Source organism: Schistocerca piceifrons, chromosome 8 (assembly GCF_021461385.2).
Source record: "Schistocerca piceifrons isolate TAMUIC-IGC-003096 chromosome 8, iqSchPice1.1, whole genome shotgun sequence".
NCBI classification, from domain to species: domain Eukaryota; kingdom Metazoa; phylum Arthropoda; class Insecta; order Orthoptera; family Acrididae; genus Schistocerca; species Schistocerca piceifrons.
The window spans coordinates 488,676,940-488,690,528 of NC_060145.1; the positions used below are offsets into that span (position 1 = coordinate 488,676,940).

Consider the following 13,589-nt stretch of genomic DNA (forward strand, 5'->3'; position numbering starts at 1 on the left):
AGGGACGAATGGAGACGTGTCGTCTTCAGCGATGAGAGTCGCTTCTGCCTTGGTGCCAATGATGGTCGTATGCGTGTTTGGCGCCGTGCAGGTGAGCGCCACAATCAGGACTGCATACGACCAAGGCACACAGGGCCAACACCCGGCATCATGGTGTGGGGAGCGATCTCCTACACTGGCCGTACACCACTGGTGATCGTCGAGGGGACACTGAATAGTGCACGGTACATCCAAACCGTCATCGAACCCATCGTTCTACCATTCCTAGACCGGCAAGGGAACTTGCTGTTCCAACAGGACAATGCATGTCCGCATGTATCCCGTGCCACCCAACGTGCTCTAGAAGGTGTAAGTCAACTACCCTGGCCAGCAAGATCTCCGGATCTGTCCCCCATTGAGCATGTTTGGTACTGGATGAAGCGTCGTCTCACGCGGTCTGCACGTCCAGCAGGAATGCTGGTCCAACTGAGGCGCCAGGTGGAAATGGCATGGCAAGCCGTTCCACAGGACTACATCCAGCACCTCTACGATCGTCTCCATGGGAGAATAGCAGCCTGCATTGCTGCGAAAGGTGGATATACACTGTACTAGTGCCGACATTGTGCATGCTCTGTTGCCTGTGTCTATGTGCCTGTGGTTCTGTCAGTGTGATCATGTGATGTATCTGACCCCAGGAATGTGTCAATAAAGTTTCCCCTTCCTGGGACAATGAATTCACGGTGTTCTTATTTCAATTTCCAGGAGTGTATATGTGTACCCTCATGCGTGGATGAGCTAAACTTGCATTTTGAAACACGAATTCCCCATTTTTATTGCATGTTCGGAATCTGCGCCAAAACATACTTATGGGTAACCCAACTATTGTTTCCCACACACTGTAAGTGATGTTGTAATTGTCGAATATGAAGTGTTCCAGTATGTGCAATTAAGAACCGACACATTTGATTCTACATTGTAAATGTAAACCTTAGTGCCTTAAAGGTCCGATATTTATCTTCGAAATTTATTTTAGAGCTAACAATTTGACTTCACGGCACAATGTGGTTAGCCGTGTCTATGTCTGGCTATAAACTACTCGTCCATGTAGCTTGATGCAGGGACAACGACAAGGATGTAATAGCTTTGTGTTCCCATCAGAATGCTTAATCTCAGTGAGTCTCCTAGCCTCTCACCACTGGGGTGCTCGATTTTGGTGAGTATCCGTGGCAGGTGCGCCTGCCACTATCACTTCTGGACATTTTACCTTAGTACAGTAGCTGTGGTCTGTATTGTGACGGCAGCCATGTAGCACTCAGTGCGAGAGTTACGGCAGTTGGATCAAAACACAAACCGAAATGATTGACCATAATAGCGGGATTTCAGTGTGGGGACTCACCAAAGTCAACCGAATTTTTTTTTTTTTTTGATCATCAGTCTACTGACTGGTTTGATGCGGCCCGCCACGAATTCCTTTCCTGTGCTAACCTCTTCATCTCAGAGTAGCACTTGCAACCTATGTCCTCAATTATTTGCTTGACGTATTCCAATCTCTGTCTTCCTCTACAGTTTTTGCCCTCTACAGCTCCCTCTAGTACCATGGAAGTCTTTCCCTCATGTCTTAGCAGATGTCCTATCATCCTGTCCCTTCTCCTTATCAGTATTTTCCACATATTCCTTTCCTCTCCAATTCTGCGTAGAGCCTCCTCATTCCTTATCTTATCAGTCCACCTAATTTTCAACATTCGTCTATAGCACCACATCTCAAATGCTTTGATTCTCTTCTGTTCCGGTTTTCCCACAGTCCATGTTTCACTACCATACAATGCTGTACTCCAGACGTACATCCTCAGAAATTTCTTCCTCAAATTAAGGCCGGTATCTGATATTAGTAGACTTCTCTTGGCCAGAAATGCCTTTTTTGCCACAGCGAGTCTGCTTTTGATGTCCTCCTTGCTCTGTCCATCATTGGTTATTTTACTGCCTAGGTAGCAGAATTCTTTAACTTCATTGACTTCGTGACCATCAATCCTGATGTTAAGCTTCTCGCTGTCCTCATTTCTACTACTTCTCATTACCTTCGTCTTTCTCCGATTTACTCAACCCAATAGGAAATTTAAAACTATATTACCATAGAATCAATGCCTAGCCGTATTATTCGTACTGTACAATTCCATTTGCAGCTCTCTAGTAATGTGTTAACATCAACATCAACCGTTACAAAACAAAAACATATCATCGAATACGTCGGTTTTTGAGTGAAAAAGCAGCCACACTTGATATGTGTTATTACGCGAATGGGGAACAATGGTTTGGTAACCCACATGAATGTTTTGACGCAGAATCCGAATAAGCAATAAAAATGGTGGATTCCTATTTGAAAAGAGAAAGTGGGCCCCACCAACGCTGGAGGGATGGTTTGGAGGTGGCCAGTTGTAGCAAAAACAGATGTCTCCTTTCTTAATATTGGCTTTTCAGCTATAACATTTTTTCTTTGTGCAATGCATCGTTTTCGATATATGTAGTCTTGAAAATAAAATAAAGGTCCTGTATACACACACACGCCAGTACATGGCAACTTCAGTGGTTATCTCTCAGGTACCAGACATTAACCTGTATCTTGTGCTCTGTGGCACCAGTCGTAGCTGACATTCACAACATTTTATCTGTAATCACGATTTCATGAGTCTTTAGAGAAGTGGACTTCGTCCATTGCCATATGTAGACACATGCTCATTATTTCCATTCAGATTGACTCCTTTATTCCCAAGGAAATCTCCTATTCACAAACTAGTAAATATGATTACCCTGAGTACAGTAGTGAAACGGAATTTTGTATTTCATTGGAGTCACAACATCTGATTAGTTGTCAGGCGTGAATGAATTTACAGATCGTGTATAGTTTTTCCTGTCACTATTATTCGACTTTGTTCAGATGACATTTTACGTTCACCTGTTCCGTGAGAGGCCCCATGGCCAATGTGAATGAAATTTTGCAGTGAGAAATGTTTCAATTTCTGTGATGAAAATTAAAGTGCTGCAGGTTTAAGAATGTTATTTGAATAACTCCTTTGCATCACAAATTCTGTGCACTTTACTTGCCTGAACTTCCTTCGTCAGTCTGTTCGAAAGGTGCTGCCCCCTGGCTATTACGTGAGACTCCTACAGCCTGGTCCCTAACACATGAGCTTCGAGCACCAACAGTACCACATTCAAAGGTTATTGCTGTTGCAGTTTCCGTGTGATTCTTGTCATGTTTTCGAACTGTTCTCGTATTACTCTAGTATAACTGATGTCGTTGCATCTACATTCCATTTGTACTTTCTTTTGTCGTTTGTTATGGTAAGTTACTGGTCTGAGGAACTCAACAGAAGCGTGTGTAATGAGATTAGATCCTGGGTAAGTTTTTCATCTAGGCAGACCCACTACTGTCATTGGCTGTGTGTGTTCTGTTTTTCGTGTGAAACCGAACCCCCAGCAGCAATGTATGTAGTAAGCTGTCCCCTGGCATCCAAGTGGACAGAGTTTACCACACCCTGCCTGTCTGTCTTTGCAGCGCGCCGGCCTCTGCAGACGGCAGTCCGCGCCCCGGCAGTGGGCCGCAGGGAGACCGTGGCCGCACCCCTGCCACTGCTGCGCCGTCCACGGCCAGCCGCACTGCTCCTCCGCCAGATGACTCTGCCGTCTCTCGCCTGCGGTGAGTTCCGCCACTACACAGTGCGACTTGTGGGGGCATCAACGAGGAGTTGTGTGTGAGGAAATCGAATGGCACTGTAGTGCATATTTTATAACATAGAGGCAACAGTTATCGAGAGAACTTATTCCTTCTATAAATTCAGGTGGCGATTAGCCATGGATGAAATTGATTCTCCACATCCCTCTCTGGGTTCACAGTGTGCATTATATTTAGTTCAGGACAGAAGGTTTCATTCACTGTAACTAGCAAGCAGAGATGCATATATGTCAAGCCGCTGGCTTTTGTGATTTTGCCTTAGAACACGCAGTACCCATACACCCGAATTTTGAACCTTCCCCTTTGCATGCACATGTCGCACGATTGTGTAATAGTCACAGTTCATTACATTTGCCAGTTCTAGAGTAAATTGACGTGGATCATTGTAGATTAATGCGCTTAATGATCTTCATCAAACATGGAGGTCTACTTGAGCGTAGACCCTCCTTTAAAACCAGAAAACTGTTTTCGAGCCATGCACTGTCCAATGGCATTATCCCCACACACGGTACAAAAGTTTCTAGCTGTCTCCCCAGCTGTCAACCCTCTTTTGGACTCAAATTTATTCTCTTGCTCTCCATTTCTGGCGTCCACAGCTCCACGTACTATCTACAAATCACACAATGACAGTATGTATTCTCAAGTATCCACAGGAAGTAAAAATGACAGTCGATGGATAAACGCATAGTAACAGGAATACCATCATGAAAAACAAAAACGCTATGAACTTATGCACCATCATGATAATCCCATACTCGTTTTAAATACATTAGATTGTGAAGTTCACCACAGGGTACGTGGCAGTAACACAACTGGGGGAACGAAGTCTTTAGAGGATGGTGGGCTACCCTACTACGAGAGATGCAGCTAAGAAGCACTGGTGGTAGTGTTTCAGAATCAAACGTGGAGACATAAAGCTCAATGAAAAGGAGTCACATATGCAGGCGTGCTCAGAAGGCGTAATGGATAAGGTGACTGAACTGTGATTTATTTTCAAAGAATATTCTTATGAATTTATTTTATTTACTAGCGATTCATCAAGAACATTAACACATTTAATCACACTATGTAAACAGGGAAGTAGTTGCCAGGGAGTAACTGACGAAATCGTAACCAAATTCCTTTTAACAAATGGGAATTTTCTTCACTTTAATAGTGCCTAAAAGCATTTTTTTAAGAAACAGATTTAAAATTATAATCAGAAAGCACCCTCTAAATATCAAAGCTACAATTTATTCAGAGGTAGAAAGAAACAAGTTTTGACTGTATGAGCTTTCGGGCAGAGAACCTTGCCGCCCCCTTTTGACATGGCCGTAGTTACGGTCGCTGACTAGAGCCTCTGAAAGACTACACTGGTGCAAATTTGCAACACACCAGATAACTTTAAACTAAGAGTTTTACAATTTACATAAGCACACAAACTACGCACCCCCGTAGGAGGGATGGAAATGGTACAAAACGCAAACAATTAAAATATTAACCTTGCCACCGAAGGTGCAACTCGATTTTAACTTCTAAGAAAAGTCTTACGGTGAATGGGTGGCAACTTTATATACTAAAATGATCATTTAAATAAAAGCCCATGAAATGCAATCTTATATAAAATTCTACAAGGTTGGCCAAACAATAGTTAAGATGTTCTACAATACACAGATACCGCCTCTCAAGATCATGAGCAATAATATCAAAGTTTCCAAAGATCGAAACGTATTTCAGGTATTAGGCCGTTACACTCCAAGCAACAAATTCGTTAACACACGAAATCCGACAAACATGACAGGGGCAGCTACTAACGTACGGTAGATTTTTAGGGAGATTACCGAACAACATGAACCGTAGGTTGCTCTAACGCGCCCCTACTCCACAAAGGAAAAGCGGACCACTCACTTTATAAACAACCTCCTTCCTGCGGGTGGGCAAACGGAAACGAATGGTGGGACGACCGCAAAGCATAACGGCTAGTGACCTCACCAAGAAAAGAAGTAGAATTTAACTTCTAATAAACTGAGATTTCTCGAGAAGACCTGGCGCAGCACCCCCCAAATCGCTCCCCCGAACCGTCCGCTACCAGCCGCTTCAACGGACGCAGGTAGGCGCGCCGATCTACCGTCTCACGGCGTCGCAGCTCGCACCGGCCGCTATACGCCGCGGCCCACTGGACTCACGTGGCGACCTCACGTGCGCCGACGCTCAAGACAGACAAGTCATCTTGTGTCTCAGTGCGCGACCGACCAACCGATCGATCCAACTGCCAATGACCACTGCCATGAGCGACAAGTGGCGGTTAGTTTACACGTACATATGATGAAACTTTGCCGAGCTAATACTTACTCGCAAGGAACAAAAGAGGACCACCACAGTAAGATTGCTGAATGTCGACATCCAGTCCGATTAAAATCACTTCAGAAGAGAATCTATGTCACAACTCAGAACAACTACAGTTAGGAGCACTTCAGATCTACTGGCAGAGTAAACAGGTATATTTTATCTCCCACCTCAATCTACAAATCACAACTAACCATAAATTTCGTGGTTTTTGAGTCATCAGTGGCCCGCCTCGAATTCCTCTCTTGTGCCACCTTTTCAGCTCGCAGTAGTATTTGCAACCTACGTCCTCAGCTATTTGCTGGATGTATTCCCATCTCTGTCTTCCTCTATAGTTTTTAACCTATACCATTCCCTATAATACCACGGAAGTTATTCCCTGATATGTTAACAGATGTCCTATCATCCCATCCCTTCTTCTTGTCAGTACTTTTCATATATTCCTTTCCTCTCAGGTTCTGTGCAGAACCTCCTCATCCCTTACCTTATCAGTTAACATAATTTTCAATAGTGGCCTGTAACACATCTCATACGCTTCGATTCTGTTCTGATATGGTTTCCCCACAATCCATGACGTGACATCGTGTATGATTGAGTTAAAACACAATTTTATATTAAAACTGTGAACAGAATGGGACTTAACGCACAGGTGGGAAATGTAGAATGCGGAATACAGAATCAATGTTAATGGAGAGCTTAACAATTAAAAAGCTCTGTTCGATGGGACTGGCTACTGTCAGCAACATTACATGCTACTGACGTGGAAACACATCTTGAGACATTACAAGGTCTCCAGGCTTTCACTATCTAGATATATCTAAGGAATACACCGATGAAATACGTTTGCTGCAAAAAAGAAGAGAGATCTGCAAAAAAATCAAATTTTAATGACGTACATCAAATGGGTAGGCGTGAAAATTCACTATAAAAGAATTCCCGACTGTAAGGTGTCAGGTAAATCCAACACCTTCCATGAAAACCCTGACATGATTTCAGGCAAATCCACACCTTCCATGAAAACCCTGACATGATAGCAAATCCGGCAGTATGTCACATAGCTCCGAATAAATCCTGACATTAAATTAACCAAAGTAATACGATCAACGAGTGAGCAAACCCACTTCAGTAAATTGTAGTAAAGAGAAGTTAGGGAGTTGCTACCGAGACGGCGAGGTGTGTGGAGCTGCGCGGCCCACCGCCCCCTGACGCTGCCTAACCAACGACAAGGTAATGAACGCACGCAATGCTGCATAATAGCGCATAAGGATTCACTCAAAACTCCAGGAATATCATCTGTTACATCCCCTTTTTACGTAACACTTGTGTCGATCGTCAATTAAACATCATAGTATTCACATTTGGTACTGGAAGTTAAAATCTGAAACGTGATGATTTTTCTGTTATATAATTATTGAGAAGCCACTCATCAGCCACTCTAATTTACGACAAGTTAAATAAGCAATTAAAGATAATTGAGGGTCACTTTAGACCATTCTGGTAGTTTTCTCTTTTATGAAACTTAATTTAAATCTAGATTATAGATGTGATATGGCGTAGGTCATCCTTCGATTCATTGTAGAACTTGGAAACCCATTCATGGAATATTGGTTCACATTTTTGATGAAAGTATTTGGTTTTTATCATCCTGTATTAAACATTTCCTTTCATCAATAGCGCAATTTATAAACAATGTTTTGTGAGTGGAGTAAAACTTCCAGTGGTAAACTTAACTGCTTTTGCGACGTTAGTTCACCAGCTAATTAAAAATAGCAAAGCCTTGAATCCCTTCGACTAAACTTGGTTAGTATTAAGATTCTTTTAGAGGGAGTGCAGTGGAGCAGACGCTGAAATCATTAAGTATTTGATTATATCATCGCTAGTCTCACTGAACTCTTCTGAACTCTACATGTCATGTGTGGTCTGGCGTCTCCTTACCAGCAACAGGTCCCAGGTTCAAACTAGTCAATTCCCTAAAAAACACGCTCAGAGCGTCGTTGCGCGAAAGTGGTAGGGAGACACGACTTAGAACCAACAGACACCACGCAGAATGTTAGACGACTGATGGAACTACCATAAACACGAAATTTTCTAACGTAGCTGAAAGGAGTATGCTATTAGAACTTAGATACTGTCACAATCTGGAAAGCGTGATATCAGTTAGTTGGGGGTATAAAATTGAGAGAATGCTCGAAAAGATGTTCTATGACACGAGAATTTATGGTTATCCATTGAAGACATAAAGTCTGTAAACGAATATCAAATAACGTCGGGCAGTTTATTAAACGCCCTTTTTACCAACGCACTGCCCACACAATAACTAATTTTGTCCTGCTATCATCAAACGAGTTACAAAATACAAAAGAAATGTAACAATGATAGGTTCACTTGGCTGAACGATAAGTAAAAAGAATAACATGACCAACAGCTACAACATACCATTAGAAATATTCTCATACGAGTGGAGCCTGACAGAATTTGTACACGCAGATGTATGAGCTAGGCTAACAGTAGCATGAGGTCGACCAATATTTACAAAAACAAGAGCTACAGCTGGTAGAGGGCGCTAGCACTGAAGTACACTAAGCGACAAGCGTCAGAGATTCAGTAGCTTGAAACAGAATATTAACAGTCGTTAAACAAAATGGTTTCCACGTGGCTCAGGTTAGTGTCTGACAGTAAAACACAAAACCCAAAACATAGCAGGAAAATCCACATTTAAAATCACAATAAAATGTGGAGGAGTAGTGTACATTCACACCTACATCCTCATACAGACCCTGAAAGCTAATGTATGCTGAATTTGCACTAGCAAATAGAGGGAGGGAAAACGATTGTGTATAGCCTTCCGTAAGGTAATGATCTAAGAAAATTAACGTATTTACTGTATTGCAAAATAATTCTATATTCCAATTTGAGCAGCTGTTACAAACATGTACAACAGCTGTTCACTTCTGTCATTCTCTTGCTAGAAGGATCTTAATGTTTGTAGGCAAAGCATCTACAGAGGACATCAGGTACTGTAATAGTTTCGCAGATTCTGGATTCATTCTGTGGCACCCGAAGAAAATGTGATTAACATTTTCTTTACTTCCGCATTCACATGAAGAAGAGTTGATCATTTTCAGGTAGTAGACATTTGGCGGAATGTCCCGTGATTGAAGCGAAGACGTGCCAATGTTACTATAAACTAAGGTGACAAAGGTCACGGGAAAACAATACACACATATGTAGATGGCGGCAGTATCAAGTACACGAGGTATAAAAGGGCAGTGCAGTGGCGAGCTGTTATCTGTAGTGCCGGTCTGTGTGGCCGAGCGGTTCTAGGCGCTACATTTTGGAACCGCGCAACCGCTACGGTCGCAAGTTCGAATCCTGCCTCTGGCATGGGTGTGTGTGATGTCCTTAGGTTAGTTAGGTTTAAGTAGTTCCTCAGAAGTTAAGTCCCATAGTGCTCAGAGCCATTTGAACCATTTTTTGTTATCTGCACTTATGTGATTCATGTGGAAAAGTTTCCGACGTGATTACGGCCGCACGACGCGAATTAAATGAATGCGGAAGGGTCTTTGGAGCTAGACGCACGGGACATTCCTTTTCGGAATTCGTTAGGGAATTTAGTATTCCGAGATCAGTAGTGTCAAGTGTGTGCGGAGAATGCCACATTTCACACATTACCTCTCACCACGGACAACGCAGTGGCCGACGGACTTCGCTTGAAGACCGAGAGCAGCGTCATTTGCGTAGAGTTGTCAGTGTTAACAGACAAGCAACACAACGTGAAATAAGCTCAGAGATATCGGACGTACGACGAACGTATCTATTAGGGCGGTGCAGCGAAATTTGGCGTTAACGGGCAGAGTGGCTCTGCCAACAGCAGAACACCGCCTGCAGCGCCCTCCAGGGCACTTGACAATATCAGTTGGACACTAGACGACTGGAAATCCGCGGGCTGGTCGGATGAGTCCCGATTTCAATTGTGAACAGCTGATTGTAGGGTTCAAGTGTGGCGCAAGCCTAACGAAACCATGGACCCAAATTGCCAACAAGGCACCGTGCATGCTGGTGAAGGCACCACAATTGTTTGAGCTATATTTACATGGAATGCACTCGGTCCTCTAATCCTACTGGACCGATCATTGACTGAAAATGATTATGCCCGGCTATATGACGCATTGTCATCCACCCATATTCCATCGTATTCTGGGAATATGAAGTCCATGAATGGATTCACATGGTCTCCATGTCACTGGGCTACAATTTTTTGTGATAGGTTTGAAGAATAATTTGGAGAATTCTAGCGCCCGACGTGAATCCCGTCGAAAATTTATGGAACATACTCGTACATAAATTCCTGCATCGGCAACACTTTCGCGGTTGCGGACGGCTGTGGAGGCATGGTTCATTATTTCCGCAAGAGCCTTCCAACAACATGTTTAGTCCTTGCCACACCGAGCCGCTGCACTATGCAGGGCAAAAGGACACAGTATTAGGGGGCATCCCACGACTTTTGTCACCTCAGTGCAAAGTTTCTGTTGTACCTTCGATTTTGGTACTTGGGGCTTCATGGGAGATTAGCTGCCGCTGGGGTATAGTGTCTACATCCGATGTCATAAAAGCGTTGGAGATTTTCATTCCATCAGGCCCTGATTGTAGTTTTTATGGCATGAAGATAATGGTCGGGTGGCACTTCATCATGTTTCGCTGCAGCGATGTAAAGAGCTTTCCTGGGCAGCTTGTCTACATTTTCATTTGCCTTTATGCTATTGTGCACCTTAAGCTGTAATATGATGGTCGCCTTCTTTATGCGGAAATCTCCTGCGTTGCTTCTATAATGCAGTATAATAGATAATTTCGGTATGTTGGCATAGTAGTATTTCAACTGCATCATTGCTGGAGTGTGACAAATTTTTTTTCTTGCAATTCTTTTGCGTATAAGTCCCTCTAAAACAGCTATAGATCCGAGAAGTCTTCATTTCTGGGCTGTAGATTTGGTTGGTCCGTTCTCAAAGCTATTCAATAAATGAAATCGTCCCTTCTCCAGCATATGTTGGATCAATGAATAGTCAATGTTACTCGGTCCTGGTCCCAAAGTCTTGCTGTGCACTATTGCTAAAGTCGTTTCCAATAGGTTCAAAATCCCATTTAGTAGGTCTTCCATCTAATGCTCTATCACGAGCTCACTTTTTTCCGCTCTGATCCTTTTGTTGCCAAGTTGCATAAAATATTTTTTCAAGCAATTTTAGATGTTGCCTGTAGTTTTCCCACTGCTGTATTAATTGATGTTGTTCTCTAGATCTTATTCCAATCGATAGTCATGCAGTATTGGATAGGCAAACTATCACAAAATATCAGCAGCTTCCCTCTTTTTTATTTCTTTTTTTAATTTTGTACAGACACTACTCCCTTGCTTGGAAGAGATAAAACTTAGAAGCGACAAGCCACGGAAGAGTACTTTCTGTACCTTAGAGTGTTTCTCTCGCCGCGTTATCTGCCGTCTCACGTTACTCTTCCCACCAGACCGATAGCGACTTGCCGGCCGGGGTGGCCGAGCGGTTCTAGGTGCTACAGTCCGGAGCCGCGCGAACGCTACATTCGCAGGTTCGAATCCTGCCTCAGGTTCAAAAAATGGTTCAAATGGCTCTGAGCACTATGGGACTCAACTGCTTAGGTCATTAGTCCCCTAGAACTTAGAACTAGTTAAACCTAACTAACCTAAGGACATCACAAACATCCATGCCCGAGGCAGGATTCGAACCTGCGACCGTAGCGGTCTTGCGGTTCCAGACTGCAGCGCCTTTAACCGCAAGGCCACTTCGACCGGCCCTGCCTCAGGCATGGATGTGTGTGCTGTCCTTAGTTAGGCTTAAATAGTTCTAAGTTCTAGGGGACTGATGACCTCAGTAGTTAAGTCCCATAGTACTCAGAGCCATTTGAACCAGTTTTGAAGGCGACTTGGCAGAGGCCTAGAAGGGCGAGTTTTCTGGGATTGACTCTTCCACTGCCCTTTCAGTATTATATGTATCTAAATAAAATGAGTAGTTTCGTGTGCCACGTTTTGATGTATTAAAAACGGGTTTCTGCACATAGAGGACTCTTCATAAGGCATCTGTTTCTGTGGAAGATAATGACAATAACAGCAGCATTCTGAGCTCAAAACACTCAATGTTAGGAATTAATGTGACAGAATGTGATGACTAAATATCGGGAGTGATGGAATGTAGAAGTTTTTAATTGATGAAGACTTTGGGATTATGCTGTCCCACTGTTTTGTAACATAAATGGAGAAAACTGCAGATTAGTCAATGGTCATCAGACAGATATACTTTTGGAACTGGTCTCATGTCAGGTTCTTTTGCAGTGCTTTTAATCAAAAGTGTGTACTTGGAAAAAAATGAGACGATTTCCCCTTTTTGCACAGGAACATTCCGGAAAAGGAGAAGAACAGGAGATTGATTCAGGCAGCGAAGGAGGATGCAGTCAATGAGCTGCAGGATCTACTGGCAGCTGGTGCGACCGTCGGGGCGAGGGATGACCGCGAGAGCAGGTGGACCACCCTCCACTGGGCAGTAGAGAAGGGACATGTGAAGGCAGCGAGGTGCCTGGTGGAGGGTGGAGCAGACGTGGACGCCAGGACCAGCAACTGGCAGGAGACGCCCCTGCACAGGGCTGCAGTTCATGGCCACGAGGCTGTGGCGCGGCTGCTGCTGGAAGCAGGGGCAGAGGTTAATGCCAGGAACAGCAAGCAGAGGACGCCCCTCCACCTGGCTGGGTACCATGGCCGTGAGGCTGTGGTGCGGCTGCTGTTGGCGGCCACTCCCTACCACAACGCCAGGGATCAGTGGGGGGACACGCCGCTGCACGATGCAGCTCTGCAGGGCCACGCAGGGGTGGCATCTGCACTGCTGGAGGCTGGGGCTGACCGCAGGGCCAGGAATATCCAGGGGAAAACACCACTGGACCTCGCCAGGCAGAACAACCACCAGCAGCTGATAGACATGCTAAGATGAAGCTAGCAGTCCTACCGACATCTTTGGAGTAAAACGAAGAGCGCTCCATTCCAATACTTTTCTTCGTTATTAAAATAAAGAATATGATTAATTTAAACCTGTGGTCATTCACTATTTCAATACTCCCACTTCAGGGAGACCCTTTTACCTCTTTACACCAGTATGGCTTTTGCTTTTAGTGAACTCTCCAATAGATGTTTAGAACATCATCTTATTTCAATTTCAAATAATGCCACACAGATTTGATTTGCTTTAGGGCATTTCTGAAATTATAAAAAATACTGAACCATTAAACCTCTCTCAAATGCGAAAGCATGTTCCTAAGTTCAACACTGTCATGGACCTACCAACAAATATTTGACTGAAATTCAGAAGTAGAGTATTGAGAGATTTTCTCGATTGTAACTGTCTACCTCTTACATTGATACTCTACTGCACACCAGTAATTAGTAAGTGAAATGAAAATAAGTTTATAATAAAACCCTTACAAATTAAAAACACGTTGAAATAGGAGCTGTTGGCAACTGACACAACTTTCAGTTCTCAACAGA

The 13,589-nt window shown here is 43.6% G+C and overlaps 1 protein-coding gene across 1 annotated transcript; it reads left to right on the forward strand.

Annotated features, from left to right (window-relative positions):
* The first annotated feature begins 2,948 nt into the window (after window positions 1-2,948).
* On the forward strand, window positions 2,949-13,038 carry LOC124712483 (26S proteasome non-ATPase regulatory subunit 10-like). Its single transcript, XM_047242777.1, has 3 exons — window positions 2,949-2,974; window positions 3,533-3,673; window positions 12,450-13,038. The coding sequence occupies exons 1-3, from the start codon at window positions 2,949-2,951 to the stop codon at window positions 13,036-13,038; spliced, it is 756 nt and encodes a 251-aa protein (XP_047098733.1).
* Window positions 13,039-13,589: the final 551 nt, after the last annotated feature.